At 56.1% G+C, this 26,098-nt stretch overlaps 1 protein-coding gene across 26 annotated transcripts in view; it reads left to right on the top strand.

Annotated features, from left to right (window-relative positions):
• PTK2 (protein tyrosine kinase 2) overlaps window positions 1–26,098 on the top strand; it is a 112,971-nt gene that overhangs the window by 43,157 nt on the left and 43,716 nt on the right. For all 26 annotated transcript variants that reach the window (XM_055128298.1, XM_055128299.1, XM_055128304.1 and 23 more), the window contains 10 exons: window positions 1,011–1,098; window positions 10,369–10,448; window positions 11,410–11,472; window positions 13,748–13,802; window positions 15,429–15,569; window positions 15,946–16,023; window positions 18,497–18,604; window positions 19,625–19,742; window positions 22,238–22,268; window positions 23,908–23,960. In XM_055128298.1, coding sequence (XP_054984273.1) covers window positions 1,011–1,098; window positions 10,369–10,448; window positions 11,410–11,472; window positions 13,748–13,802; window positions 15,429–15,569; window positions 15,946–16,023; window positions 18,497–18,604; window positions 19,625–19,742; window positions 22,238–22,268; window positions 23,908–23,960 — 815 coding nt within the window. The remainder of the gene's footprint in view (window positions 1–1,010; window positions 1,099–10,368; window positions 10,449–11,409; window positions 11,473–13,747; window positions 13,803–15,428; window positions 15,570–15,945; window positions 16,024–18,496; window positions 18,605–19,624; window positions 19,743–22,237; window positions 22,269–23,907; window positions 23,961–26,098) is intronic.

The raw sequence follows: 26,098 nt of genomic DNA, 5'->3' as shown, positions 1-26,098 counted from the left end.
AGAATACACACTACATGCACACCACAGAATGCACACATACTGCATTCATGCCACACACACTCACCAAACTGTACACTCCACAGTATACACACACATACTGCATACACACCACACAAGCCACATATAGTCACCACAGTATACACACACATACTGCATACACACCACATAAGCCACATATAGTCATCACAGTAGATACACACATACTACATACATACCACATATGCCACACACATTCACCAAATAGTACACATCACACATACCACATACACTCGCCAGACAGTACACACCACAGTGTACACACACATACTGCATACGGAATGCACACGTCACATACACTCACCAGACAGTACATACCACAGTATACACAAACTGCATACACACCACACATCAGATAGGACATACCACAGTACACACATGCACTGCGTACCATATGTTCATATTGTACCTATAGCATACTTGGTGCATACATATCACGTACACACCATCCACACAGTTCATAAACATACTACATACACACCACCCAATGCACAGACCCCTCTCACAAGGGAGGACCTTCTAGTGAGCTTGTTCTGTTTCCATGAAGGTCATTAAGTCACTGTTTCTGTTAAGAGGAGGGATGGAGTTAGTGACCTCAGCATCGTTTCTGAGAGATAAAGACTGGAAGCAAGTCAGTGCCTTTATGCTCCTGTGGTTGGTCACCGTGGCTTCTCAACCCCGTGCTCTCTCAGAACTGCACAGCCCAGTGGCAAGGTCCACATGAGTCTCAGTTGGCACTGGGTACAGCCAAATGTGACAAGCAGGGTGTGAGGACCTCTCACATTTCTCAGGCTTGTGGGCCATTGTCACGCTGCAGCCTGCTCCATCTGTGTGTAAAATGGAACATTCACGTTCAGTTTATTTGTCATATTTCAGAATAATTGGCTGTTGCCGTACAATATTATTGTTATTGTGAGCGATGAATTGAGAAGTAACTTAATCTAATTGTTCTGTTTTTCTGAATTAATTTTTAGGTATGAATTGAGAATTCGTTATTTGCCAAAAGGATTTCTAAACCAGTTTACTGAAGACAAGCCAACTCTGAATTTCTTCTATCAACAGGTATCAAGGGGTGCTTGATTAACATAGCAGTTTCCTCTGTCTGAGTCCTGCCAGGGTGTGTGCCCATTGTGGAGTGAGTGTAATCTAACATTTGGGAGAAGAGCAGCCTGTCTCTGCATGGCCGTGAGAATCCTGGTGCTTGGGAGAAGTACTCCGTGAGTCTCTGATGCTCTGTGGAGTTTCCTCTGTGTGAACACATCTGAAAGAGACCTCTCTGGCTGCCTTGAACTCTAAGTGACAAGGCCTTTGTCTGTCTTTCATTTATTTAAGTGGGAGGATTACTGTGAACGCCCGCAGATTGGCCTCTGTGTTTGTAACTGTCAGAACCTGCTTCACACACAAACTCTCGAAAGCAGTTTTCATGGTGAGGCCAGACAAGCACACAACTTTGTCCTAGCGGCTTTAAGCAGCAGGGTTTGGTCAGGCATTAGGTAGGTGTACGTGGGGTAAAGCACCGTGCAGGTCTAAGACCGACTAGATGTCACTTTCAGTATCAGGCAGCACTGCCACGGGTCTGCTGCATGTCATAGGCACATGGGCACATGCCATTTTGCTCCTGAATGCCCCTTAAGGAGGTGTACAGTCCAGACCACATTGGGGAGGAGGGGATGAGGTGCATTGAAACCTGAGCTGTCATGGCCTGAGGGATGAGGGATCGTGTCCATGGCGAGAAGATATGGGTGCTTTCTCCCACAGATGACTGGGGCCATTGACAAGGTTTGATCCATCAGGGTACAGCCCAAGCGCAGGCGCCACCTCCCGTGAGCCAGCCTGGGTCACCACAGCACCACAAACACCAGTACAGTCCAGAATATAGAATTCCATTAGTGAATGCCCACTCAGACTGTTTTGTCTTGAGTGAAACTGCCTTCTGAGATGGTGCTGCTGGAGTTGTTCAGGCTTTTCAGAGATTGCAGTGAGTCAGGGTCCCGTCAGCCATTCAGACAAACAAGGACTCCAGAAACTGCGTTGTGGAGGGGACGTGGGTAATGCCCGGCCCCTTTGCCCCCAAGGCACAGCACAGTGGGAGAAAGCCCCAGGCACCCATGTGTGCGTGTGTAAAGGGGCAGCTGTATGCATGTATGTGAGAGAGGCTGAGTGCTGGGTATTCCTGGGGTGAGGTTATCAGGTTAATATGCTTGGGGGTTGAGGTGAGGTGAGGCCTAAAAGAGACAGTGTGAAATGGGGGCCTGTGGGGGTGAAGAACAGAGGCCTGCTCAGGTACCTGGTGCCATATGCCAGGGAGCCCTCCACCCAACCCCAGCCTTTGGTGTATGGCAGAGCTGTTGGGTTGTCCGGAGGTGGAGAGATGTGTTTGTCACCGTCCCACGGTGACCTGGGGTCCCCTGGTGTGTTAGGGGCCGATGACTGTCTCTGTGACTGATAGATGAAAGGAATGGGCCCACAAACTGGTAATCAGTGGTGGTTTATTCAGACCTCTCAGTGCCATTATATAGGAATTGAGAAGGACTGGGGGGCAGCAGTTACACATAGGAGTGGTTGAACGTTAGCATAAACAGTGGACAGAAGGAAAGCCCCTCCTTCAGGGACAGCCCTGCTGGGAGATCCACCCAAGGATGGGATAGGAGTATGACCTAGGGGCTCCAGCATTCTAGATTCTTCCAGGAGATCTGTCAAGGATGGAATTCCATCTAAGGGCATATTGCTTTCTCCTTTACTGGCAGTCCATTTAAACACTCGTTAAATTTGCTTCTTAATAATATTTCTAGTCATTTTGTATGAACAGAGGAAGAGACAGAGACTTATCTATGTCCTAGATTAAGCTTCATGGTCTCTCTGTACTCATGGTAGAGGATGGCTTTTCCTGGGGACAGACCACAGTCCTCAGGCCAGGTTACTTTTTTCCTAACCCCAACAGTGTCCTTATTCAGTTACTTCTTTTTGAGCCATGTCAGTTTGTTCTGTGACTGTGTTCTGAGCCTATTATTCTTACGGTGCTTAGGCTGTCCTGTGTCCCCATGTCGAAGCCAGGGTAGCTTACGGCTTGCCCCGGGTCTACTCAAGTCCCTCAGCATGACCCACCTTTTGGGGTGTAAGGAATTAAGGTCAATCTAAGGGCAACTGAGGCTTAAGTCAAGTCAGTATGATGGATGCCCGGGAGAAAATAGTATTTTGAGTCAATTACAAAAGCATAGCATTAACTGTCTTCCTGTGTCTATACAAAAGGACATTGCTCTAAAATAAAAATATGCAAAGCACAAAGGAAAAGAGAGAAAGCAATATTTTACTTATATATACAAAATCCAGAACCATCAGAAGATTTGATTTTACAAGTCACAGACTCTGATTAGGAGATATTTGTGACTAACAGGGAAAGCAAAGCACAAAAGGAGAGGTTTGAGACAAGCAGAAGATTGGGAGTGCCTGATGGAATTGGGGTACTGTGGTGGGTGCAACTCAGTTAACCTAAGCTCCCTGCAGGAGAAAGGACAACCCAATGTTAACCCTAAAATTCTTGGAACTGTGATCTTACACTCCTGACCTCCTCCTCTCAGTGGTCACCTTGAAATTCTCTGGCCAGCCCATCTTGGGACTGTGGGGCTGGCATGGTTCTGGGTGCCGTCCAGGCTGACCAGCTGGCGAGGCTTTGGGTGTCCCACGATGATTGCCCCTGCTTCCCTCCCCGAGACTTCCCTGTGCTGGGGGACTTGACGCTGTTCCAGGTTTGCTCTCAGCAAGCCATTGCCGCTGTGTCTGCCTCTGAGCCTAGTGTGCCCTCTCAGGAGTGACAGGTGGGGTGTGGTGCCCTTGCTGTGTCTGCCCTGGACCCTGTGCGCCTCCCCTGATGAGATTCCGCTCACCTTTTCCAGATGGGATTCCATTGATCTGCGTGCAGTGCCAGTCACTGAGCACGGCCTCACCGGCAAGGCAAGTGCTCTGTCTCTGAGCTCATCCCGTCCCCCAGTGCCCAGCGTCCCTCTCGAGCGAGGGTGTGGCACTGCATAGGCCTTGGGCCACCCTGGGGCCTCCAGGGTTGTGCCACAGAGCTTGGGGCCCACTGTGTGCCTGGGACCCAACCTGGGTGAATGTGTGCCCTGCGTATGCTTCACCCGCCACCTCAGTGCACGTTGGAGAGCCCGGACACATCCTCAGCCACCGCTCACATGCTCTCCTCCCCACTGAGCGCTGTGCCTGCGTGCTCCTGAGATGGCCTTGTGCCAGGAGGGAGGCCAGACCGGGCTAAGGACATTGGTTCAGAATAGCAAGGTGACACAATCCTTAAATGTTTTTACCTTGCAGTTCATTGTGGCCCCACAGACATTGGTAGTTCTGTAAGTTAAATGTAGAATACCTGTAGTTTTTGTTTTGGGTTTGGTTTGGGAGCCACATCTGGAGGTGCTTAGAGCTTACTACTGATTCTGTGCTCAGGGATCACTCCTGGCAGGGATTGGGGGTCCATCTGGGTTGCCGGGAATCGAATGCCCGGTCTGCCGTGGGAGATTCAACCCTGGGCTGAGCCCTTTCCTAGCCCACAGAAGTGAGTTTTCTGAGTCTCCAAGTGCTATGCAGGGGTGAGGGGCCTCCACCAACGATACTCAGCCAGGTGGGCTGGAGGACGTGATGTTGGGTGCACCTAGAGCTGTTCCAGGAATAGAGGGAGAGTCGGACACATGCAGAACACACACGCTGACGACTATACTATCCTGCGACCGCCACGCTCATCAGAGATCTTTTAGTGCCTCAGTGCTTCCTGTCTGTCCGTGTGTGTTGAGCCGGCAGCCCTACACAGGAAACCGAGGTCAGAGCCTGGTGTTTCTGTAGGGGAGTCACCCCGGTCTTTCTGGGAAGCAGATGAAGTTAGCATGGGTCCAAGGCTGACGCCCTGGTAGTCTCTCTCTTGAACCCACAGTGACTTCTGGGAGCTGTGCCCTGTGTCTGGGGTCTTGGGGAAACCCCACCACCTCCTCCCTTCTGCATAGATATCTCCAGACAGAAACAGGCACTTGCTCTCCCTCCTGTCCCCCACTCCATCCCTGTCCCCACTCTGTCCTGTCCCCCACTCTGTCCTGTTCCCCACTCTGTCCTGTCCCTCACTCCATCCCTGTCCCCACTCTGTCCTGTCCCTCACTCCATCCCTGTCACCCACTCCATCCCGGTCCCCATTCTGTCCTGTCCCCCACTCCATCCCTGTCCCCACTCTGTCCTGTCCCTCACTCCAACCCTGTCCCCACTCTGTCCTGTCCCTCACTCCATCCCTGTCCCCACTCTGTCCTGTCCTGTACTCCATCCCTGTCACCCACTCCATCCCTGTCCCTCACTCCATCCCTGTCACCCACTCTATCCCTGTCCCCACTCTGTCCTGTCCCCCACTCTGTCCTGTCCCCCACTCTGTCCCTGTCCCTCACTCCATCCCTGTCCCCACTCCATCCCTGTCCCCATTCTGTCCTGTCCCTCACTCCATCCCTGTCCCCACTCCATCCTTGTCCCCATTCTGTCCTGTCCCTCACTCCATCCCTGTCACCCACTCCATCCCTGTCCCCAACTCCATCCCTGTCCCCACTCTGTCCTGTCCCTCACTCCATCCCTGTCTCCACTCTGTCCTGTCCCGTACTCCATCCCTGTCACCCACTCCATCCCTGTCCCTCACTCCATCCCTGTCACCCACTCTATCCCTGTCCCCACTGTCCTGTCCCTCACTCCATCCCTGTCCCCACTCCATCCCTGTCCCTCACTCCATCCCTGTCCCTACTCTGTCCTGTCCCCTACTCCATCCCTCTACCCTGCTCTCTCCCTGTCCCTGCTTCATCCTGTCCCCCATTCTGTTCTTTCCCCTGCTGATAATTTCCTTGCCTGTTTCTCTTCCATGGAGGTCCTGCAGATACTGATTTTATTTATTTACTTTCTGGCTTTTTGGGTCACACCTGCTGCTCGGTGGTTCTGCCTGTCTTTGCACTCAGGAATTACTCCTGGTGGTGCTTGGGGGACCATATGGGATGCCAGAGATTGAACCCAGGCCAGCCACATGCAAGGCAGACACCCTCCCTGCTGTCCTATCGCTCCGGCCCCACCTGCATATATTTTAAATTTGCCTTTGTGCCGGGGATCTTGCTTGGAAGGAAAACTCTAGTCTGTCCGGGGGCCCAAGGCCCCTGTGTGCTCAGTTGATTGTCAGGAGGACCTACAGGACGCAGTGGCAGGTGTGTTTGAAGGATCAGCAGGAAGATGGACAGCAGAGGTAGGTGCAGAGTTTCTTCTACGTCTTCGCCATTTGACAGACAAGATTGTGATCAGGTCCACTTGTCAACCTTGGGTGGGACAGGGTCGAGAGACCAGTCAAGACCGGAGAGTGGGCTTTGCTTGGGGGGGGGTGATCCCTGGGCACCACACGGCCCAGAAGCCAGCACAAAACACACAAAAAATCCAAAAACAACTCTCAGACGTTTTTACTGGAAAGAACCATGCAGCCTTGTGGGGCCAGCCGGGAGCAGGAGAGCAGCTATGTTGGGGGAATAAGAGCCAGCAGGGGTGGTGGCCGGATGGACCGGGAAGTGAGGGCCAGCTCTGCCATCCTTGCTGTGCACCTGGACCTCGGTCACACCAGGCTTCTACTGCTCCTCTGCTGAGTCCTGGCTTTGCTTTTTGTTTATTAATGTTTGTTTGGGGGCCACACCTGGCGATGCTCAGGGCTTACTCCTGGCTCTGCACTCAGGGATCACTCCTGGCAGTGCTTGAGGGACCATGTGGGATGCTGGGGGTGGCCTTATGCAAGGCCAGTGCCCTCCCTGCTACTGTCGCTCTGGTCCTCGAGTCTTGGCTCTTAACACCTGCTGTGTCACCTCAGGCAGACGAGGCTTCTGATCTTCCTGACAGCTCAAGCCTGCCTGGAGTTTTGCAAAGATGGGGACTGTTGCAGAGGGAGTGCTGGGTCCGGGGTCGGGACACAGACTTCCTGCTTCTGTCCTCACTGCGCTCAGGCCCGGGAATCAGGGAGTGATGACGGTGATGCTGTGAGAGTCCTCGAGGACATTCCATGAAAGTCAGCCGACCCGGGGCCGTGTGCACGTCTGCAGGCCATGTCTGTCTCAGACTGTAACAGCCAGAGGCGAGCTTGAATCTCAGGTTATGCCTGAGGCCAGCCACAGGGGGAAAACGGGCCACCGCCCCTTGGGGCCCTCTGCAGATGGAGGTTAGGAGCAAGATGGCTCCCTGGGACAGGCCTGCCCTGCGGAGAGGGGTCTTCGCTCCCCTTCCACTTGTGCAGCTGCCTGAGTTTGATGCCGATGGATCTTTGCCTCCTCCCCCCTGTGGATAGTGTCGAAGACTGTGATGATGGTGTTGGGGACAGCTGTGCAGGGACTGTTTTCTCAGTGTGTCTCTGAGACTCTGCAGAGCTCCTGAGTTCACAGCTCCGGCTTAGGTCCTCCTGCCTCATCGCCTGCATTTTGAGTTTTGAGTTCTATTTATTTTATTTAATTTTAGCTCTTTGGGTCACACCCGGTGATGCACAGGGGTTACTCCTGACTTTGCACTCAGGAATTACTCTTGGCGGTGCTCAGGGTACCATATGGGATGCTGGGAATCAAACCCGGATCGGCTGCATGCAGGGCAAACGCCCTCCCTGCTGTGCTCTTGCTCCAGCCCGAGTTTTGAGTTCTTAACACACAGTTCAAAGCTAGGTTCGCCGCACCTGTGTTTCCTGAGAGCCAGTTGGAAGTGTGGACAACATGATGCCAGAAGTGAATCTGCTACTTGGTGGACTGAGCTGTTCCTCGTCCTCTCGAGTCTGACTTGGGGTAGGGGCATAGGCCAGAGGATAACTGCATGCCTGACCTCCCAGGTTTCCTAGGCTCCAGGTGGGAAGCCCCTGCAGATAAAATGAGTAAAAATCAAGTAAGCGAGTGTTGCTTTAGATCTTCACGAAAATCATACCTGTTGTTGCCCAGAGGGCAGTTGGCTGGACACTTGCTTGGTCAGTGTCAATTATCCCTGTGAGTGCGAGTCCCCAGGGCACTGAGGAGGGTGTACCTAATGCCCGGAGCTCGCTGATGGTCTGCTATGCCCAGGGAGGGCTCAGTGGCAGCTGGCTCTGCAAGACAGGGGCCTCTGGGGAAGGTGGAGGTGGGTGCCCTGCGGGCCCTGCAGGTAGCACCAGGCCCGGGCGAGCTGGCAGCCGGGCTCTGCCAGGGCTTGTCTGTGGTTTCCAGTAGGGTCTCACTTGTTTGACCTGTGACCGCTTTACGTGGGCAAGGGCTCCAGAAACACCACAGATTCATGGTGGGTTTGATCTCTATTTCTTCCCTTTTTCTCCTTCTTTTGGGTTTTCATGCTGTACAGTGCTGAGGGCTTCTTCCTGGCAGGCCTCTGGGACCCTATGGAAATCAAACCTGGGTCAGCCTTGAGCAAGGCAAATGCCCTACCTGCTGTACTGTCGCTTCGGCCCCTCGAGTTAATTCTTAGTCATTGTGTGCTCAGTGACCACCTTCTGCTGCCACATTCTTCCCGCCCCACATTGAGTCCCATAGCCCTGTGAGGTCTCAGTCCCATGTCTGTGAACCTGGGGCTGGTACTCCAGCTCCACGGCTTGAATTGTGGGGGCCTGAGGGGCAGTCTGGGCTAGTTCCCAAGGAGTCGGAGGCAGCTTGGTGGACAGCAGAAGAGTGCAGAAGGTGGACATAGTCAGCTGGGGGTGTATGTCTTTTGTGAGCAGACGAGCAGGCAGGCTGGGGACTAGGGCCAGGAAGACAAAGGTCTTTGGAGATTTGTCTGCAGCTGAGGCCTCCGCGTTTTCTTTCCTTCTTTTTTTTTTTTAATTTTAAATTTTTAAAATTTTTATTATTGTCACTGTCACTGTCATCCTGTTACTCATCGATTTGCTTGAGTGAGCACCAGTAATGTCTCCCATTGTGAGACTTATTGTTACTGTTTTTGGCATATCCAATACGCCACGGGTAGCTTGCCAGGCTCTGCCGTGAGGGCGCGATACTCTCGGTAGCTTGCTGGGCTCTCCGAGAGGGGCAGAGGAGTCGAACATGGGTCAGCCGCGTGAAAGGTGAACGCCCTACCGCTGTGCTATTGCTCCAGTCCATTTTTATTATTATTATTATTTTAAATTTTATTGAATCACCATAAGATAGTTACAAGCTTTCATTTTGGGTTACAATCTCAAAATGATTAAACACCCATCCCTCCACCAGTGCACATTCCCCACCACTGATATCCTGGGTATACCCCCCCTTTACCACCCTGGCCTCCACATTTTCTATCAAGCTCCAGGGAGTAAATATTCTAGAGTTGAAGACCCTGAGCAAAATGGAGGGATTTATGAAATAATGAGTCAGGGCAGATGCAGATCTTATGTTGATATAACTCATAATATAAAAACATGTGCAGGCCAGAGAGGTAAATCTAAGGACCAAGCCCTTGCTTTGTGAGATCTCTGCCCTGCACGGTCCCTTGACTGCCACCAGAAGTGATCCCAAATCAACATAAGGACACTTGAGTGCCAGTGGGGTTCCTTCCCAAGTGAGGAGGAACATTAAACTTAACTGAGGCTCAGAATGAGTGTTCTCTTCCGATTCCTCCACCACACACAGTGACCCTTGAGCACAGAGCCAGGAGGGAGCCCTGAACATCTGTCATCAGTATGCTACAGGTTATGGCTGCTGATCTGCTGTATTGGTCAGGAACTCCCAGTTCTTGGTTTTTGGCACACCCAGCGGTGCTCAGGGCTCACTCCTGGCTCTGTGCTCTGGGGACCAGATGAGGTGTTGGGGATTGAACCCTGGATGGCGCATGGGAGGCCAGCACCCTCCCTTCTGTACTGTCGCTCCAGCCATGCCTCTGAGGCCCTTGCAGTACCCACTTGACCTTTGAAGGTGCCCCCTGAGCTGGTCCCTGCAGGCCCAGCTTGGCTGCACTTTCTTTCCCTTGGGCATGGCCTCGGGTGATTTCCAGGGTTTGCCGGGCCTCAGGCCTGCACTGTTGCTGAGTGTTGGGGAGACACAGAGCACATGGGGTAGCTCTGATGTGGACACTGGGGCTGGCTGGGAGAAGGTCCAGGTGTCTGTATCCCCCCTGGGCAGGGCATGAAGCAGCTGGATGTGGCTGGGGTTCGAACGAGTCGGCTGCTTCTCAGCAGCCCTTCTCAGGCCAACAGTACAGTATGCTTCCTGGTGGGAGAAGCTTCTGTTATTCCCTGTTCCTTGCTCTTCCTTATGGTTACAGTCAAGGAAAGGGCGGGCAGGGCGTGAGCAGAGGGGCCAATGAGGTCGGCCTGTGACCGCAGCCTGCCCTGTCCTCCCTTTGTAGGTGAAGAGTGACTACATGTCAGAGGTTGCTGACCAAGTGGACCAGGAAATCGCCCTGAAGCTGGGTTGCCTCGAGATTCGGTAAGGAGGGGCCTCCGTCCACAGCACGGTGTGGGCTGGCCCAGCAGTTCCTCCCGCCACCTGGGCAGCAGAGGAGACACCTTGCTCCCACTTTTAGCCAAGAGAACCTTTCATTTTTGCTTTCAGTTTGACGTGGGTGGTTTATGGCAGCGTTGTGCTCCCCAGAGAGCTGCCCCAGCCCCCCCCCATCCTCCTCCCGCTGTGCCGCCTCGCTGCCCGGCCCTTTTGGTGTCATGAGCTGGACAAAGGAGTGTCCCCTCCGGAAAACCCCCAGTGGTGCTGAGAGATAGTACGAGGATGACGGCTTGTGTGTTGTGACCCAGCTCAGCACCCAGCCCTGCCACACTCTCGCGTGTGCCCCCCACCCCGTAAGAAAGAAGAGACCCCCTGTTCATAGAAGCCAGCTCACACCCCCTTTGTGCCCGATTTCATTTTCCCTGTAATCCAGCCCTTCCGTTTTAAGGAGACCATAGGAAAATAATGAGATGCAGCAGGTGAGGCCTGTGCTGTCCAGCTCACCACACGTTCCTCGGGGGCTTGGCAGTGTCAGTGCTTCCCCTGCTGCATAGCTGGCTGAGCCCCCTAGGAGCGAGTGTGTGCCTGTGAGAAGTTTAAGTTCCCGTCGACTAGAACTTGATACAATAGTTTCTGCAGTTCTGAAGTCATCCTCCGAGAGGCCCTGGCGGGTGCCCTGTGTACCCTTGGGAGCTTGTGCCATGGACACTGCCTGGTGCCACCCGCACCCCTCACCCTTCGTTACCTGGACCCAGCACTGTGGTCCGCGGTCCTGTCGCTGCTCTGCTGCCCAGGTGCAGTGGCGACACTGCTCAGTGCCCACAGCTGAGACAGTGCTCCTGCTGCAGGCCTGTGAACACGGAAGCGGCGCAGAGCCTGGCTTGTGGTTCGGTGTTGCAGACATTCCCTCCTCCTGTCTGAAACTCTCTGTCATCCCTGGTCACAGGCGATCCTACTGGGAGATGCGGGGCAACGCGCTGGAGAAGAAGTCCAACTACGAGGTGTTAGAGTGAGTCCCTGCCTCCGTCTGCTCAGAATACTTCATTTTCTTCTTTAGTGCTTAGCAATGACTTTTCTGTTGTTTTTTTTCCTCAAGTCCGTTTTACCTGCCTTTGGTTAAATTTTATTTTTTGTTTTTACGCTGTGTTTCTTTGCGCACGCACTTTCTCAGGCATGTCTCAGAGTGATGCCAAGTCTGGCATTTAGATCTAGCCGGGTCTTAGGGCAGGCTCAGCACGTTCCCTTCCAGGGGCTGGCCTGGGCCGGCTCCTTTGTCTTTATTCCTTCTGTCCTTTCTCGTCCTATACTTTTTTCTCCTTATTTTTGGGTTTTCTGTTTGTGGTGCCCTGGTTTTTGCTGTTAAATTCTTGGTTGGTTTTCTTAGTTTTTCTTCTTTAAAGATTTAAAAATTTAGGGGGCTGGAGAGATAGCACAGCGGGTAGGGCGTTTGCCTTGCATGCCACTGACCCGGGTTCAATTCCCAGCATCCCATATGCATCCCATATGGTCCCCTGAGCACCGCCAGGGGTAATTCCTGAGTGCAGAGCCAGGAATGACCCCTGTGCATCGCCGTGTGTGACCCAAAAAGCAAAAAAAAAAAAAAAAAAAATTAAAATTTGGGGATAACCCTTGTAGTCAGTGACTGGTACCTATTGAACTGCATAGAGATCAGGTCTTATCTGTGCCCCCATCCCCCACCCTACCATCTTAGGCCTCAGGTCGACCCTGTTCCCTGAGTCCAGCTCCAAGTAGCGCCCCTTGTCCCCCAGCCCTGACACTGGACACTCCTCTCCCCTGAGACAGACTGCATTCTCCTGCCCCTATGTCCTCAGCTCCCCTGGGCCTGCCCTTTGCCTGCCACACACCTTCCTGTGCCCTGCGGGTGGCTGGGGCCGTGCAAGCCTGTGGTGGTGCTTTTGGCTGCTCCTGCCTCTGGTCACCTCATTTGTGTTCTCTGAGTCCAGCTCGGAGCTGATGCCTTTTGACTCCAGGGCAGGTCCCTGTGGAGGTCACCTGATGTCCCTGCTTGCCTTTGGTGGCTGTGTATGTGTCATTTCATGCTGCTGAATGCCACCCCCTGTCTGCCTTCCCCGCTTAGGGGCTCATGGTGCGGCGTCCCGTGGAAAGTAGCCCCATGTTCACCCCTCACTGTCATGGGTCACATGAGGGACCTGTCTCTGAGTACAGAGACTGCCACGGCCTCGATGCCCAGATGTCGGCTTGCTTCCTGATGAGTTCTCGAGAGAGCGTCTTCCTGGCCACGGGACTCTAGAACTGGGGTCCACCAGCAGGTGCTGGGGAGGAGGGACGCCACCCTGCCTGGCCTAGGGGCCCCGTGGGGATTCCAGGCTATTCTCTGAAACACCCACTGCCATTCCTCCCGGCGTGCATCCCTGTGCAAGTTTCCCTGTGCCTCTGTGCCCCTCAGTCTTGGTGTCCCTTGCAGAGGTGTCCTGTGGCCCTTCAGAGCACGTGGCTGCCATCTAGTGGTCACTGCATGCAGGTCCCTGAGTTAGCAGCGGAGGTGGGAGGTGGGAATAGTGGAGCTGGATCCTGTGCTGGAACTCGGAGTCTGGCGGTACCTTAATAATCCAGATGCATTTTGCACGCTAAGGACAGCCACTGTGTCCCATTTACACAGCTTTCACTCGCGGTCTCTGTAACTGAGACGACAGAATCTTGATTAAGAAAGGAATCTCTTAATCAAAATGTTCCACTGGGGGCCTGAGAGAGTACAGTGAGGAATGCACTTGCTTTGTACACATCTGACCCAGGCTCGATCCCCGGCATCCCATGTGGTCCCCTGAGCACTGCCATTCCTGAGTGCAGAGCCAGGAGTCACCTGAACATTGCCGGGTGTGACCCCAAAACAAAATAGTTTCATTTAAAAAATAGGTTTTCTTGCATTAATCTAAAGGATTTGAAAAAAATACTTCAGTGACATATATCCTCAATGCATCACCCAGGTGGGACTAATGTTTCTCAGTCTTGGCTTGAAGCAGAGGCACCAGGCAGTCAGTCAGCAGAGACGGGGCTCTTGGGGTGCCTTGGTGGTGAGTTTGAGGTGCTGAGGCTTCCTTTCTGCACCAGCTTGTACTGCATATCTGGAGGGTTCGGGAACCGTGTCCTGTCCATCCCAGGTGCCCACAGCAGCGGAGCTCAGCCTGACTGCCCTCTTGCCTGAGTAGCTTGTGGAAGAAGTGACTTAAGGTGCCTCTGTGCTTCAGTGACATTCATCACTCTGGGTGGACCCTAGCGCTCGTTAACACGCTTCTATGTTTCAGGAAAGACGTTGGGTTGAAGCGGTTTTTCCCTCGGAGCTTACTGGATTCTGTCAAGGTGAGTAAATGTGCATGGCCGGGACCAGATGGCCTTGTGATGCATAGGCACCACTGGGGTCAGTGGCTGAGGCTTGATCCACAGTGGGGGCCCTGGGTTTCACCCTCAGAGAGGTCTGTAGGAAACTGGTGGCTGTCCCCATCTGGTTCCTGTCGTTGTGCTTACCTTGGCTGCCCTTTGTGGCGTGCAGGCCCTGGGGTGCCCTGCCTGGGCTTAGCCCACGGGAGGTCTCTGGGTGTGCCACAGCTCATGTTCCCTCCCAGCACCGAGGCCGGTGCCAGGGTGAGGAAGAGGAGCATCTCCATGGGCAGATCGCTCCCCAGGCCCTGCATGGCTATCCTGTGTGCCTGCTTCTGCATGGGGATGGGCGCTTCCTGGGCCCTCCGGCTCCTGGAAGAATGTTAGAATGTTAGAATGTTGCAGTCTGTGTACCAGAGTTGCCACATGAGGGACTGTGGCCAGCTGAGACACTTTGGATGACTGGCTCCTTCCTGCCCCTTCCCGGGATTATAGAACTCTGACCAAGCCACTTGTCTCGGTGCTTTGGGTCCGCCTCTCTGGTGGAATAAGACCACTCCCAACGCGCGGGCCTGGTCTCAACTCCAAGGATGGAAATGAATCATCCGAAGTAAACATCGGTAGCCAGACAGCACCACGGCCATGTGTACCTGACTCCCAAGCATGATGCGTTTTGTGTTGGGTGTTTCCACCCTCCTGTCCAGTGACACCAGCAATGCAGCTCTCAGACATTGTCCCGTGCAGCCAAGATTACCTCTGCCCCAGGCCTGGCACCATTTCTCCTCAGGGGCTGGCCTGGGCGGCCTGCTTGTGGGGCTGGAGGTGGTATGAGATCATCTGCTCCTGCCCGGTGCCCAGATACCAGGGAACAGTGCTTGTGCACGGGGCAGGCACCAGGACCCTGCAGGGAGCAGACGTCATCCCTGGCTCATCGGGAAAGACACTCCAGTAAGACCAGAGCTGTGGTCAGTGGTCAGCTCTGCGGTGTTTGCTGGTCACTGCAGCTTATGTGGCTCTGCCTGAGTCCTTTCCCCCAGCTGCATTTGGGGCAGGAAAGGGGCAGACCGGCTACTTGGGGATGGCCCAGCCCATGTTGAGGGCCTGGGGCCCACTTGGGGCCAGTAGGAGGCCCCTGTTGGACATCCTGAGGAGGAGGGTCCAGTCTGCACGAGGCTGGCGGCCTTCTAGCTTCCTGTTTCAGGAGTGAAGGTCATGCTGAACAGGGCGCGTGCCTCACATGCTCTGTGGCCTGGAGCCCCGGGCTGAGCAGCGCCTGGTGGTGTGGCCTCGGGCCCTGAGCATGCTTGGGAGGTGCCTTTCCAAACGGAACTGAATGGTCACAGCCCAGAACCACTCAACATTGACTTCGCAGCCACTGAGGGGCCGGGGCCGCGCTGCATGTGAGGCTCTGCCCCAGCCAGTGAAGGGTCAGGGGTCTGGTGTCCACTGCCCGGCATTGATGGACGCTGCACAGTCCCGACTTTGACAGCAGCATTTGAGTGGCGTGGACGGGAAGAAGTGGTGTCATGGTCCTGCCCTGGTGTCAGTGGTCACTGCCCTGGTCTTGGCTCCATGTTGACTGAGCCGGGCTCATGGTTTCACCCATAGGCCAAAACACTAAGGAAGCTCATCCAGCAGACGTTCCGCCAGTTTGCCAACCTGAACCGGGAAGAAAGTATCCTCAAGTTCTTCGAGATCCTCTCCCCGGTGTACAGATTTGACAAGGAATGCTTCAAGTGTGCCCTGGGGGTGAGTGGGGGCGCCCTGGGGCCTGGGGGCATGTGTGCCCTGGGGGTACTTGTCACACTGACAGGACCCTGCTGGGACTCCGCTTTCTGTCCTCTCAGTGAGGAAAGCTGCCCGAATTAGAGTAGGACCTGCCACACTGATCGCCGGCGGGCGGCCCCAGTCCCACCTTTCAGACCCTGCTGGTCTTCCAAGGCTGACTGAGCAACCTGTTTTTCCTTCTTCAGAGAATCTTCCGAACTGCCCCCAGCGCCCTGCATGTGTCTGAGCAGGCCCCCAGCTGTATTGCCTGTCAGCCTAAACTCCGGCCCACCTGTCCTTGAGTCTGTCTAAAATCATCCTTTTTCCTTCTGCTTCTCTGTCCTGTTTCCTCTTTAAGTCAAGCTGGATTATTTCGGTGGAACTGGCCATCGGTCCTGAAGAAGGCATCAGTTACCTCACGGACAAGGGCTGCAACGTGAGTGTCCTCGGGGCTGAGGGAACAGGCAGGCGGTCCTGGACGAAAGCCGGTGCTGGCTGAGTTGTGGGGGGTCCCTGGCCGGGGTGTGGCGGGGGAGGTTCTGGTCTCTGGGGAACACAGATACCGTCTGCCATGTGTGGGGCCCAAGGTAGCGCAGGCCTGCTGGGTTCTGTCAGGCCCCTCATGTCTTAGGGGGTTTGGTCAGAGCCAGAGATTGGGGGCCGAGCTGCCTCAGACACTGCAGCCGTGGCTGGCCAATCCCAAAGAAAAAAAATTTTTTTTGTATTCATTTTTTTTTCTTTGCTCTTTGGGTCACACCCGGTGATGCACAGGGGTTACTCCTGGGTCTGCACTCAGGAATTACTCCTGGCAGTGCTCAGGGGACCATATGGGATGCTGGGAATCGAACCCAGGTTGGCCGCGTGCAAGGCAAACGCCCTACCCGCTATGCTATCACTCCAGCCCCTGTATTCATTTTTGTGGCTCTCCTGGGCGGTGCATGCGGCTTACTCCTGGCTTTGTGCTCAGTGGTCACTCCAGTCTTGGGGGACCTGTCAGTGCTGGGGATGAAACTGGGTTGGCCACGTGCCAGGCCAGCGCCCTGCCTGCTGTGTGCCCCCGAGACTTGATTCTTTCTTTAGTTTTCTTTTTTTTTTCTTTTTGGGTCACACCCGGCGATGCACAGGGGTTATTCCTGGCTCATGCACTCAGGAATTACTCCTGGCAGTGCTCATGGGACCATATGGGATGCTGGGAATTGAACCTGGGTCGGCCACGTGCAAGGCAAACGCCCTACCTGCTGTGCTATCACTCCAGCCCCAAGATACTTGATTCTTAGAGCTACTCCATCCACAGTGGGATTGGAGGATATCCGCAGGTGCCTGCCACACATCTTTCCTGTCTGGTTTCTATCCGTTGCTTTCACAAGTCACTGGTTGGCTGTCTGCTTAGAGCAGACAACACCGGAGCCTGTGGGTCTTCTCTGAAGCCCCTGCATGTAGATATAGGCTGCTGTGTTTCGGTGTGTGTGGGGGGGGCACGCCTGGCTCTGTGCAGGGGACCCAGTAGGCAGTGCTGGGGAACTGAATTAAGGTGGGCTGTGTACGGTGCATGGCAGGTGCCATGAGAGCCCCTGTGTGTCTCTGTGCTGGCCTCTGGCAGCCCTGATGAGCTTCCCAGTCAGCGGTGCTGCGTGAGTGGAGCATCAGGGGGACAGTAGATGAGCGTTACCCGCATCACAGGTCACAACTCCCCTTTATTCCACACAGGGGACTATACACGGGAACAGCAAGCTGAGTCGAGTTTCACAGAAATCAGGATCAGCTGAGATCTTGGCAGGATTGGTCTGATGGGACTTAAGATGCCAGCTCTGACAGGAAATCCTGACTCACTTCCAACAGGAGGAGAGCAAGACAGGCGTTGGCAGAGGGGGCTGGGTTGTTCTTTATGCACTACTTTCTATTAAAATCTAATCGTGTTGGAGGCGGAGAGATAGCCTTGCCCACACCTGCCCAGGTTCAGTCCCGCCACCTGCTGTGATCTCCCGAGCACCGTCAGGAGTGATTGATTCCTGAGTACATAGCCAGGAGGAAGCCCTGAGCATGCCTGGTGTGACCCAAAAAACAAGACAAGATCTGATCATGTTTGCAGTAGAGGCCATTTTTTGTTAAAAATATTTTTATTCTTACCCAGACCACTGGTTGTGTCAGGAGTACCAGGAGGTAGTGGAACTCGGACCCAGAGCTCCTGGGTGCCCATGTGGGTGCCTCAACCCCAGCCTGTTGCCTGGGGTGTCCTTTACTTCGTCTCACCACTTTTCGTAGGTGGTAGGATTGCCTTTTCCTTGTACTTCTACGTAGGTCTGAATTCTTGTTTTTAAGTTGTTCTGTGAGCTGGTCTCAGTTTTCATTCTTATGTTGCTGTCTTACCCGAGAAGACGGTTTCCCAGACATGCTAGATGCATTGGGTCTTGATAGCAGTGGGTAGGGTTGACTTGTCTAAATGTGGCCTGCAGGAGCGTTCTCTCTTATGGAGGGCATACAACTCTAGACCCTGGGGAGTGAGTGACTAGAAGCTGCAGGGGGCCGTTGGATGGCCAGACAGCCCTGGACAGTGTGCTGATCCTCATCCACCTGCCCTGGCACCCCCTTGTAGGTCGGGGTGCCCGTTCGCGTGCTCCTGGCCTTGCCTGGCCCACTGGCCTCCAGGCCCTGCTGCTTGGCCCCTGCCACGGCTCAGTAGCTGACTTGTCTGACTGCTTCAGTGGCTGTCCTTCCCAGTCGCCAAGAGCGTGGCAGGCAGTGTGACCTCCCTGGACAGCTGTGGGCAGGTCATCCCCTGTGCTTGCATTTGCTCCTGTCCACTGCACTGGCCTTGGGGCCAGGGCTGGGGCCAGCACCTGGGCTGCAGTGCAGGATGTGCTGGCGGGGCTGCCGGCCTGGTTTCCACAGGCTGTCCCCTCTCTCCCTAGCCCACACACCTGGCCGACTTCAACCAAGTGCAGACCATTCAGTATTCGCACAGCGAGGACAAGGACCGAAAAGGAACGCTGCAGCTGAAAATAGCGGGCGCCCCTGAGGTAAGGCACCGCCCCTCACCCACCCTCTGCTCCTCAGCCACCCTCCTCGGGACCCCCCTCACCTGTCCTGAGGGCATGTGGCCGATCCTTGCGTGTCTGAGCAGCTGCTTCCCTGGCAGAGCCGTCTGTGCCATGCTCTGGTGGCACTCGTACGTGCTGCCACGTGCCCTCCTCTTCTCGAGCCACAAACAGCAGCCAGGAGACCAAGAGTGCTCTAGGACCCAGTGGAAAAACTTATTCTTGGGGGAGATGAGACGGGTGTACCCCACAGTTGGCCTGGATGTGGGGTGCTGTGAGGGCCAGTGAGGCATGGGCCACCATCATTTGACACATGCATGTGAGCTGACCATGTCCTCTGCAGGGGAGTCTCTGAGCCCCCACGCGTGGCTTGGTGCATGGGTCCAGCATGGGCTAGAAGGGTGTCTGCTCCCCTGGCCCGGGCCCCTCCTGGGAGACACGGTAGGTCTCAGGCTTAAGGCTGTGGTGCCTTGTGGCTCTGAGACCTGCAGGTGGAGACGGCCCGCCTGCGTCTCCCGCTGGCCTCCTTTTCACTGTCCCCAAATGGAATGTGGGGCAGTGCTGCTGAGGGGCGGGCTGCTGTGACCCAGGCCAGCTCTCACTCCGGGAAGGGCTGTCCCTGTGGCTGCTGCTCCGGGAAGGACACCACGTATATGTCTCTGCTGACACCTGGGCTCCTGGCCCTGAGGGCCGGGCGTGCTGGGGAATGGTGGCCATCGTCCATTCTTTGTTTTTCGCGTTGAAAATGTGTAACAGGTATTGTTACCAGGAGCCGCTGGTAGCCTACTTTCTAAAATGAGCCATTCTTGACGCGTGAGCTCGGCGCCTCCCTTAATCAGGTGCCCGCGGGGCTGGGCTTCTGCGGGGAGTGGCCCACCTTTTTGTTCTGGTTGGCTCCCTCTTTTCCTTGGGGTCCTTCCCATGGCCATGCCTGGAGCAAGCTCTTAATGTCCCGGAGCAGCTGTTTGTGCCGGTGACTGACAGCCTCTCTGCCCTGTGCAGCCCCTCACAGTGACCGCACCGTCCCTCACCATCGCAGAGAATATGGCTGACCTGATCGACGGCTACTGCCGGCTGGTGAGTGGGGCCTCGCAGTCCTTCATCGTCCGGCCTCAGAAGGGTGAGTCACTCATGGGTGCTGAGGGTGTTGGCGGCTCTGGGCGGTGCCCTGTCCAGTATTCCCCACATTCTCTGACAGTGTTTTCTTGGTTCTCGTCAGTGAGCAAATGAGTGTCACTGCTTGCTTTTTTTAAATTTGGGGGCCACACCTGGTGATGCTCAGGGCTCCCTCCTGGGGGTGGGCTCAGGGACTGTGTGGGGTGCCGGGGATTGGGCCCGGGATGGCTGTGTACAGGGCAGATGCCCTCCCCACTGTCCTATCGCCCTGGCCCTGTGGTCACCATTTTCTTAGGCGTCCCTTGTGATCCTGAAGTAGCCCCTATTTCCTCCTTGCCAGCTCGAAGGTTAGAGCCGCAGGAAAGGGAAGTGTCAGGAATCGTGGCAGTCTTTGGTGGGGGACTCCTGGCCTGGCAGCCAGAGCACTCTCATGGGGGCTGTCGGGGACCATCCTGGGCCTGTGCCCACAGGGTATTGGCCCGTTGGGTGTGGGGACACTGGGCCATGGACTTGTGTCCTTGAATGTTTGTCAGGCCCTTTGGGAGCTCCCAGCACAGAGGCACCTCTGTCCTCACGTCAGGCAACACCTCTGTCTGTCCCCATGGCAGGTGATGCCTGTCTATCCTCACAGCAGGCTCTCCTGGAGCCCTTTGGGTACCTACCCATTGCTTTGTTTCTCTCGACCCTAATCCCGCGATGACAAGCTTTGGGGGTGGTGCCTGCAAGGGGGACATGGCAGAGCCTTGCAGAATTCCCAGCTGGGTCTACCCAAGTGACTTGGGGACCATGATGTTACCTCATGGGCCCACAAAACAGCATCAGCTTTTCCGCATCAGCCCAGTTCTCCGGGGAGAAAGGGACGCAGAGTGACTGGGTTGTTCTGGGCACATACCTCTGAGAGATGCGGGCACACCCAGGAGATGCGGCACGCACAGCCGACGATTTGACCAGGAGGTGTGGCACATGCAGCCAATGGTGTGACTGGGAGGTGTGGCACACACAATTGATGGTGTGACCGGGAGATGCGGCACACACGGCCGACAGTGTGACCGGGAAATGTGGCACGCACAGCTGACGGTGTGACTGGGACATGCATACGGCATGCACAGCTGACGGTGTGACTAGGGGATGCGGCACGCACAGCCAGTGGTGTAACCAAATATGCAGCATGCGCAGCTGACAGTGTGACTAGGAGATGCAGCATGCACAGCCAACAGTGTGACCAGGAGATGTGGCATGCGCAGCCAACAGTGTGACCTGTGATTGGGAGATGTGGCACACACAACCAACAACATGACCAGGAGATGTGGCAAGCATAGTCCATCACAGTGTGGCAATAAAGGCTCCTGGAGACCTGTCCTGGCCTGCACCACAGGCCCCTGGAGTTGGGTGGGGCGGATTGGGCACGTATCTGTCCTAAGACCGAGGAGGAGAGAGTCAGGTGTGTCTTTCCCTTCCCTGGAGGCCCCTCTGCCCTGCCGGGTCAGGACCTACCAGGACGGTCCTGTTCACCCTCCTGTTGGGGCACTGGCTCCTGGGTGGGTGTGGCAGACAAGGCCCAAGCCTGGCATCAGCTGGTGATGGTTTGCTGCTGGGTAATTGCTGGATCACTGGAGCCTGGCGGTGGGGGGGGGGGTGACCAATCACCCGCCCTCTGGGGACCCCCTGCATGGTCAGGGAGAGCTGCAGCAGGTTCATCTGTCCTCAGGAATAGCCAGCTAGACGGGGGCAGGGGACAGCTGAACCCTGGTGGGTGTCATGTGCCCTAGCCTCCTGCTGTTGCATCCCCGCCAGCTCCCGCCCTGTGCCCGTGTCTCTGTCCCCGCCAGCCCCTGCCCTGTACCTGTCTCTGTCCCCTCCAGCCCCCCCCCCCCCCCCGTGCCTGTGTCTCTGTTCCTGCCAGCCCCTGCCCTGTACCTGTCTGTCCCCTCCAGCTCCCGCCCCGTGTCCCAGTCTCTGTCCCCACCAGCTTCCGCCCTGTACCTGTCTCTGTCCCCGCCAGCTCCTGCCCTGTGCCGGTGTCTCTGTCCCTGCCAGCCCCTGCCCTGTATCTGTCTCTGTCCCTGCCAGCCCCCACCCCGTGCCCCAGTCTCTGTCCCCACCAGCTTCCACCCTGTACCTGTCTCTGTCCCTGCCAGCTCCTGCCCTGTGCCCCATCTCTGTCACCGCCAACTCCTACCCTGTACAGGCCCATGTCCCTGTTCCCCATGAGGTCGCTGGTCCATGTCTGTTCCTGATGCTCAGTGGTCAGTGCTGTGGGTGGGAATGTAGTCTGCTCCTGGAGACACCCTCCCCGCCCCCCAGCCATGTGTGTCAGGGTGCGCTGCTGAACACGCACACCTGCATACTGTGTTTGTGTGGTGGGAAGGGGTCGGCACCCTGAGGCCCCGGGTGATGAATGTCCCTCCGAGCTTCTGCCGAGAGTGGAGCTGGCCCGGCTGGCCCTGGCTCAGTCTTGATAGAGCAAGCCACTGAACCTCAGTCTCTTCCTCCCCACAGAAGGTGAACGGGCTTTGCCATCCATACCAAAGTAAGTGCCGCTGTGTGTCTGTATCTGTGTGTCTGTTTGTGTCTGTGTGTGTGTGTGTGTGAATCTGTGTGTACGTGTGTCTCTTGTCTGTGCCTGTGTGTCTGTCTGTGTATTTCTGTGTCTCTGTGTATGCTGTTTGTGTTTGTCTGTGTGTGTGTCTATTTGTGTGTTTGTCTCTTTGTGTGTGTATCTATGCCTCTGTGTGTATATATCTGTGTTTCTGTGTGTCTGTCTGTGAGGGGTTTCCCATTGGCAGCTATCGGGAGTGTTCTGCTACCTACATCCCATGTGCTAGAGATATGTCAGGGAACTGCCTAGCACATGTTTCCTGGAAGAGGCAGGTAAGTCTTCGGTCACATCAGCAAGCTGAGCACGCAGTCACAGTGATGAGACCCTGCATAAGCCCAGTGGGACTGTCAGAGTCCAGCAGGCGGTAGAAGCACTGGCAGGGCGGTGTCGTCTCTCAGGACCCTTGCACGGCCCCTCCTGTCCTGTACGCCCTGACTCCATTGCCAGCCACATCCTCTCCTGCACAATCCTAGCCAGTTGGCCACCTCCTACTCCTCATACTCCTCAGCCATACCCGGGCAGAGTCTCCCCTTATGGCCAGCTGGTGCCTCTAGCTGCCCCGGGGGAAGGAAGGGGTGGCCCTCATCGCTTAGAAGGTCCTTCTCTCCAGAAACCGCTGGAGAGTCAGTCTCAGGATGCTTGTGACGTCGCAACACTAGTGCCCGGCTACCCAGGGGGCTTGGACAGTTGCATGCTGGGAGCACAGAGCTTCCCCCACCCCCACCCGGCAAGCCTTGTCATTTCCCTCCAGACACTGCTCCCTGTGGTCCTGGCCTGGGGGGTAAACACAGACCCTGCTCAGGGTAAGCCGGGGAGTCTTGGGGGCCTGCAGGCCTGGCTTGGCGCCTTCTACCCCCTGTCCCTAGGGGTGACGGGTGGATGGGCAGGCTGTGGGGCAGGGACACTGGGCTTCACCCAGCTATGGAGTGTGTGCCTGAAGCCTCAGGTGGTGTTCAGGGTACTGGCCGCAGGAGGCAGGCTGACTTCCTCAGCTCCGTCAGCCCTGCTGGGGGCCTTGGAGTGAAACTGCTCTTAGTGCTCCCAGGGAAACACCGAGTGTCTGGATGGGTGTTCTGGCATCAGAAGCACCCACATGACTGGTGTCCCCACACTGTTTCCAGTGTCCTTAAAACCCTAGGCCAGTGACCGCGTCTGCTCTGTGCGTCTCCACTGGGCGCAGGGAGCACGTGGCCTCGTCCTGCTTCCCGGGGAGGCAGCTGAGATGTTTAGTTGGATCCATGGCACCTGATAGTGCTCAGGGGCTGCTCCAGGCTCTGCTCTTGGGTCACTCCTGGCAGCGGTGAGGGAACTGTATGGGGTCCTGGGGAGCTAAACTTGGGACAAGGCCAGCTCGGCCCCTGACCAGCATAGACATTGGCTCTTGGGTTTCCTCTGACGTTCCTGCCCTCGCCCCTAGCTTGTCTGAGTTAGCGCTTCCTGGTGGTCCATGCCTGGGAGAGTCCATGCCTGGGAGAGTCTTTGTTTGCTGGTTTACCTCTGGAACGCCAGCAGGCTCTCTCGTGACATCCCGCGTCCAGGCACGCCTCCACAGCCTGTACCTCTGTTGCAGGTTGGCCAACAGCGAGAAGCAGGGTGTGCGGGCACACGCCGTCTCCGTGTCAGGTAAGGCCCACCCGCCTCCCCAAGGAAGAGCACTGTGGCTGCTTCTGGTGTGTGAGTCCAGCCCTCTGCCCCTGAGTCTGCGTGACCCTCTGTCAGTCCTTGGCTGTGGCCCTGTCCAGGTGTGTGGCATATGTCTGTATGGTTCCGGAGTCCCGGTCACTCCGTCTTAATGTCCTGTCAGTTGGCTGTAGAGTGTTGGTCCTCTCCAGCTCCCAGTGTCATGTGCCTCCAACTGTCCAGAGCCACCATGCACCCAGTGTTCTCGGGAATAAGGCCCCCAGGCGTCTGTCCCCGCCAGCATTGCTGTGCTCACGGTTAATGCTTTGGTGGGTGCGGGTGCTGCTCTCTGCCCCTGTGTTTTCCCATGGAAACGCGGTGGGACATCGGGGCTGGGGCTATGTCCCCATGTGCCAGCCCTGGGCTCCAGCCCTGACCCTTGCCCAGCCAACACCTCCCTGTGTCCAGCTTCCGTCTCCCTTTGTCGAAATGGCTGTCTCTCTCCTCACCTCTGACACTCTGAGGAGTCACCTCGGCAGAACCATGCTCGTGGCGGCCGGCCGGGGGGCTGGGCGTGTACAGGCATGGTTGCGGGAGTCTCTGAGTTCCCCGGGTAGCACCACCCTGCCGTGTTTCCTGAGTGAGTGAGACCCCGTGGCAGCAGCCCCTGGCAGGGGACAGGTTTCCTGGAGGACGCTGAGCGGTTTCTACTGAGAAGGGCTTGGGACACCAGGTCAGTTCGGACTGCTATGCTTGAATGGACAGTCCGTGACCGAGCTGCTTCCAGCCTTCCCTCATGCCCAGCCAGCCTGGCCTGGTGCATGCTGCGCGCCGAACAAGGCTCAGCCTCTCCCTCGTCCCCTGGCCGCTCCGTGCTGGGGACACGGGCGGTCCTGCAGGGACGGCTCACTTGGTGAAGAGAAGGTCACTGAGCACCCACGTGAGACCACGGGTGGGGGTTGTCGACGAAGGTCTCAGTAGGGTGTTCGAGAGTGTTCCAGGGCACTCTGGGACATGTGTAGGCTGCTTCTGCCCCCACCCCCACAGACCTGGGTTGTACCCCGTAGAGCCCATCCTCTGATCCACACTGCCCCCCTCCCAGCCACATCCCCTGCGGGCTCTAGGGCGCTCCCCGCTCTGTGAGCCCAGAGCCCTTACTTAAGGTGTGGACAGCCCTCCGGGCAAGAGCCTGAGGTGGCCTTCTGTCCAGTGCTGGTCTTTGCCCCCAAGCCTTCGTCGCCTCCCCTCCTCCACATTTGACCCCCCACGTCAGCAGTGGCTAGCAGTTTGCTGGGGACTGTGGATAGCTGCTGGCATTCCTACAGGTCCCTAGACTGTCCCTAACCACCTGCCTCTGGGTGCACCTGAATCCCCAGTGTGGTGCTCACCAGCTGTGTGGCCACCCACCTCAGAACTCTGCAGAAGTCCCCCCACCCCTAGGACAGCGACCACATGGCAGAATCCAGTCAGCAGCTGCCGGACTGATAGAAGGGCAGGGGTCAGGGGTGCTTTGGCAGTGTGTGGGCAGTGGGTTCAGGATTCATGTCCAAGGCAGGCCCAGCATCTACAGGAAACTGCGCATTAGTTAGGGCCCTGGGTGAATCCCACAGCCCTGTAAGGCTCCTCCCCATAGCACATGTGCAGGAAGAGCCTTGGGAGCGACCTCCCTGGGCATGCAGCTCTAGGGCTGCCCTGACCGTGGGGCCGGGAGCCTTCCCCTGCACCCCAAGATGTGGAGCAGCACTTTGGCAGTGCAGGGGCCCCAGGCCGACCCCATTTCCTTTCATGCCTGCCAAGTGCTTCCCTGATATTCTGGACAGGGCAGGTGCTGCCACCTCCTGGAAGTCTTCCCTGACCACTCCTGCTCTCCTCTGTGACTCTCACCTTAGATGGTAGAGAAGGACTGTAGAGACCCTTGTCCACCAGCCCATGTGCTATATCTGGCCTGGGACTAAGCACTCAGTGATAGCTCTCCACAGAGCTGCTGGATGCCTAAGCAAAGCAGGAGGGTGAGCTGGCTTGATGGGGTCTGGGCCGTGGGAACGGAGGAGAGGTCGACGGCTCTGAGCTGCGGGGGTTTGGCTGGCCCAACGCTCTCCCACGCCCTCTGGAAACTCCTGCTTCGGGGGAGGGCTACACTG

This window comes from Sorex araneus, chromosome 2 (genome assembly GCF_027595985.1).
Source record: "Sorex araneus isolate mSorAra2 chromosome 2, mSorAra2.pri, whole genome shotgun sequence".
Lineage (NCBI taxonomy): Eukaryota > Metazoa > Chordata > Mammalia > Eulipotyphla > Soricidae > Sorex > Sorex araneus.
The sequence above is the reverse complement of the archived record's forward strand: the minus strand, read 5'-3'. Positions and strand labels throughout refer to the sequence as shown.